Raw genomic sequence first — 4,272 nt, 5'->3', positions numbered from 1 at the left:
ATATTCAAGAGGGGTTATCATGAAAATTAGTGATTTAAAATATTCAACAGTTAATGAATAGTTTTGAGTTGTAAGACTTAAGATTTTATTTTATTTTATTATTTTTGTTGTTCAATTAGAGTCGTCCTGCCTTTTTCCCCATTGCTCACCCCTACCACATCCTCCTCCATTGTTGGTGCCCATGAGTCCTCTATTAGTGCTCCTTTGCTTGCCCCTTCCCCTTCTTTCCCCTGTTTTAACCCTCCCCATTCCCCTCTGGTCCCTGTCAGTTTGTTCTTTATTTCCAAGTCTCTGGTTCTATTTTGCTCATTTGTTTTGTTGATTAGGTTCTATTTATAGGTGAGATCATATGGTATTTGTCTTTCGGTGCCTGGCTTTTTTCACTTAGCATAATGCTCTCTAGTTCCACCATGCTGTTACAAAGGGTAGGAGTCCCTTCTTTCTTTCTGCTGCGTAGTATTCCATTATGTAAATGTACCACAGTTTTCTGATCCACTCATTTACTGATGGGCACCTAGGCTGTTTCCAACACTTGGCTATTGTAAATAATTCTGCTATGAACATTGGGGTGCATAGGTTCTTTCGAACTGATGATTCGGGATTCTTAGGATATATTCCCAGCAATGGGATTGCTGAATCGAAAGGCAGTTCCAGCTTTAGTTTTTTGAGGAAATTCCATACTGTTTTCCACAGTCGCTGCACCAGTCTGCATTCCCAGCAATGGTGTACTAGGTTTCCTTTTCTCCACAACCTCGCCAGCACTTGTTGTTTGTTGATTTATTAATGGTGGTCATTTTGACTGGTGTGAAGTGGTATCTCATTGTGGTTTTAATTTGCATTTCTCTGGTGGCTAGTGATGTTGAGCATTTTTTCATGTGTCTATGGGCTCTCCGTATATCCTTCTTGGAGAAGTGTCTGTTCAAGAAGACTTAAGCTTTTAAACAAATGTGCAAACTATAAAATCCTCACATTCTACTTTTTAAAACAGGTAGCATTTCTTTGAGTTATTTGCCTAGCAGTATTTTATGTTTTCATGTATTAACTCATTCTCAAAACCACAACCCATGAGGTGGGGACAATTGTTTTCTCCATGTTACAGAAGGGGAAAATGAAACACAGAGGGGTTCTTTCCAACTTCTAAAGTCAAATCTTCTAACATTTCTGCAGTAGAATTTTTAAAATAATGGATTCTGGATTATTTATCTTTGTAAAGGTCAAAACACAAGACAATATTATTTAAAATATTAGATAAAGGAGATCCAGGACAATTTCAAGCATACCGACAATAAAATAGATTGGAAATCTATTTCAAAAAATAATGACAGAAAACATCCCTAATTTGGTAAAGGAAATAGACATACAAGCCCAGGAAGGACAGAGAATCCCAAACCAGATGGATGCAAACAGGCCCATGCCAAGACACATCATAATTAGAATGCCAAAGATTAAAGATAAAGAGAGAATCTTAAAAACAACAAGAGAAAAGCAGTTAGTTACCTACAGAGAAATTCCCATAAGACTGTCAGCTTATTTCTGAAAAAAGAAAAAAATTCAGTCATGACAAGTGAAGACCTATAACCAAGTGCTTCTGGCAAATGGTCATTAAACTCTTCAATCCCTGATTATATTTCCTCTGTGTTTCATCATTTAAAATATGTGCAATGTAGTTGGAGAAAATTTTTTTCCCTACCCGTTCTGGCATGGATACCAACCATAGTGATATCAATGGGCCAAGCGTCATTTCCAGGGGCCATCTGAAGATTAGCGTCACTAGCCCTGGCTGGTGTGGCTCAGTGGATTGAAGATTAGCATCACTAACCTTCACATATTCTCTCTGCAACATGAATTCAATACTTTCTGTTATGGATTCTTTATTATCAGCAGGAAGACTCCTTTTCGGTAGCTTTCTGAAAAGAGGCCTGAGAGAGGACTTGGACTATTTCTGATTAGCACTGTTCAGTTTACCCTGCACACTGCAATTCACATGGTCCTCTGCCATTCAATCCTTTAGCCCAAACACCAACTTGGAATGTAAGGAATTTGGTAATGATGTTCATGACTTTATGATCATCAGTTTTTCCTAAAGATTCTCCCAATGCCTCTAACTCTTCTATTGTGGTGTTTTCTTCATGAACTTTCAAATCCTTCTGTGTATCTTCCTCTCCAGATTCCTGACCACCCACAAGTTCATTGAGGTATTGCTGATCAAACTTATCCAAAGTTGCTTTGAGATTATTCCTCAATCTCTTGTTAACTTTTGGTGTGAGGATCTCTATTTTTCTTCAACATTGAAAAACATCATAATCAGTTTCTCCAAATAGTCTGATTGGTTCTCCTCTTTCAGTCTTCTGATAACCAGCCTCATTGTGGTGTGGCTTCTTCTGTCTGTGGTTTTAAGGCTTCTCTCCAGCAGATTGTCAATTGGTTATTTAGAATGATTTCTCTATAATTTAGTTGTAATTTCAGTTTGGTCCTGGGAGGAAGTTAGCGTAGCTTCCACTTACTCTTCCACCATTATAGGTCTCCTATCTGAAGTTTTTATCATCAACGTGGCAAATGGAATCTGGAGCTGTGCCTAAGTCAGGCCCCCGGGGGTGCGCCGCATCCAGCCTTGGTGGCATCTTTTCCTTTTCCTCTGTTAGAAACTGGGGGTGAGGCTGACAGTACTCTTGCCTAGAAAGAGTCATGGGTAACTTTTTCTATGCCAGTCCAAGTTCTAATACTAGATTCAATGAAGCTGATGGTTTCTGGTCCTCCCCTTTTGGCTTGTAGCCACATCTTTCATAATATGCTTCCTGTTTTTTGGGGTGTTTTTTTTTTTTGCATGCTCACTATGCTTGAAATATTTTTTATTTTCTCATTTTAACAGAGGAAATGAGGAGGGATTTCTTGCCCCTGGCTTCTTTTTTCTCCATTAGCTTCTTTTTCTCCATGGAACTGAAGGCTTGTTCCACCAACATGTTCTGATCCTCTGCCAACTGCCTCTTCCAGAGACTCTCTGACTTCAGAATGTCCACATTGCTAGAGTTTATGCTAGAGTTTCTCCAGCTCTCCTGGCCAAACCTCATCTAGCAGGCGTAGCTGACCAACCTCTTTTTATCTATCGATCTATCTATCTATCTATCATCTATCTATCTATCTATCTATCTATCTATCTATCCCCTTTCTAAAGTATATTTTATTATGTTATTAAAGTTCCATTTTTCTCCCCTTTATTTCCTTCCACATGCACCCCACTTCCCACAAGCATTCTACCCCCTTAGTTCATTTCCATGGGTCATACATACAAGTTCTTTGGCTTCTCCATTTCCTATAATATTCTTAACTTCCCCCTGTCTATTTTGTACCTACCATTTATGTTTCCTATTCCCTGTATCTTTTCCCCCATTCTTCCCCCATACCCTCCCCATTGATAACCCTCCATGTGATCTCCATTTCTGTGATTCTGTTCCTGTTCTAGTTGTCTGCTTAGTTTGTTTTTGTTTTTTTCTTTAGGTTCAGTTGTTGATAGTTGTGAGTTTGTTGTAATTTTACTGTTCATAGTTTTGATCTTTTTCTTAGATAATTCCCTTTGACATTTCACATAATAAGGGCTCGGTGATGATAAATCCCTTTAACTTGACCTTATCTGGGAAGCACTTTTTCTGCCCTTCCATTCTAAATGATAGTTTTGCTAGATAGAGTAATCTTGGATGTAGGTCATTGCCTTTCATGACTTTGAATACTTCTTTCCAGCCTCTTTCTTTTTGAGAAATCAGCTGACAGTCTTATGGGAACTCCTTTGTAGGTAGCTGTCTCCTTTTCTCTTGCTGCTTTTAAGATCCTCTCCTTATGTTTAATCTTAGGTAATGCAATTATGATGTGCCTTGGTGTGTGCTTCCCTGGGTCCAATTTCTTTGGGACTCTCGGAGTTTCCTGGACTTCCTTGAAGTATAGCTCTTGTGCCAGACTGGGGAAGTTTTCCATCATTATTTTTTCAAATAGGTTTTCAATTTCTTGCACTTCCTCTTCTCCTTCTGGTACCCTTATGATCTGGAATTTGGAACGTTTAAAGTTGTCCTGGAAGTTCCTAAGCCTCTCCTCATTTGTTTTGAACTCTTGTTTCTTCATTCTGTTCTGGTTGGATGTTTGTTTCTTTCTTCTGCTCCAAATCATTGATTTGAGTCCCGGTTTCCTTCTCTTTACTGTTCGTTCCCTGCGTATTTTTCTTTATTTCACTTTGCATAACCTTCATTTTTTCCTCTATTTTGAGACCATACTCAACCATTTCTG

At 38.7% G+C, this 4,272-nt stretch overlaps 1 protein-coding gene across 1 annotated transcript; it reads right to left on the bottom strand.

Moving 5' to 3' along the window:
• Positions 1-1,555: 1,555 nt before the first annotated feature.
• Positions 1,556-2,515, bottom strand: LOC129061196 (pre-mRNA-splicing factor 18-like). Its single transcript, XM_054561848.1, is given in 4 exon segments — positions 1,556-1,681; positions 1,683-1,780; positions 2,021-2,385; positions 2,505-2,515. Coding segments are annotated over 4 exon segments (600 nt in total).
• Positions 2,516-4,272: the final 1,757 nt, after the last annotated feature.

This window comes from Pteronotus mesoamericanus, unplaced genomic scaffold (genome assembly GCF_021234165.1).
Source record: "Pteronotus mesoamericanus isolate MK-2021 breed Mesoamerican mustached bat unplaced genomic scaffold, CSHL_Meso_final scaffold_550, whole genome shotgun sequence".
NCBI lineage: Eukaryota > Metazoa > Chordata > Mammalia > Chiroptera > Mormoopidae > Pteronotus > Pteronotus mesoamericanus.
The sequence above is the reverse complement of the archived record's forward strand: the minus strand, read 5'-3'. Positions and strand labels throughout refer to the sequence as shown.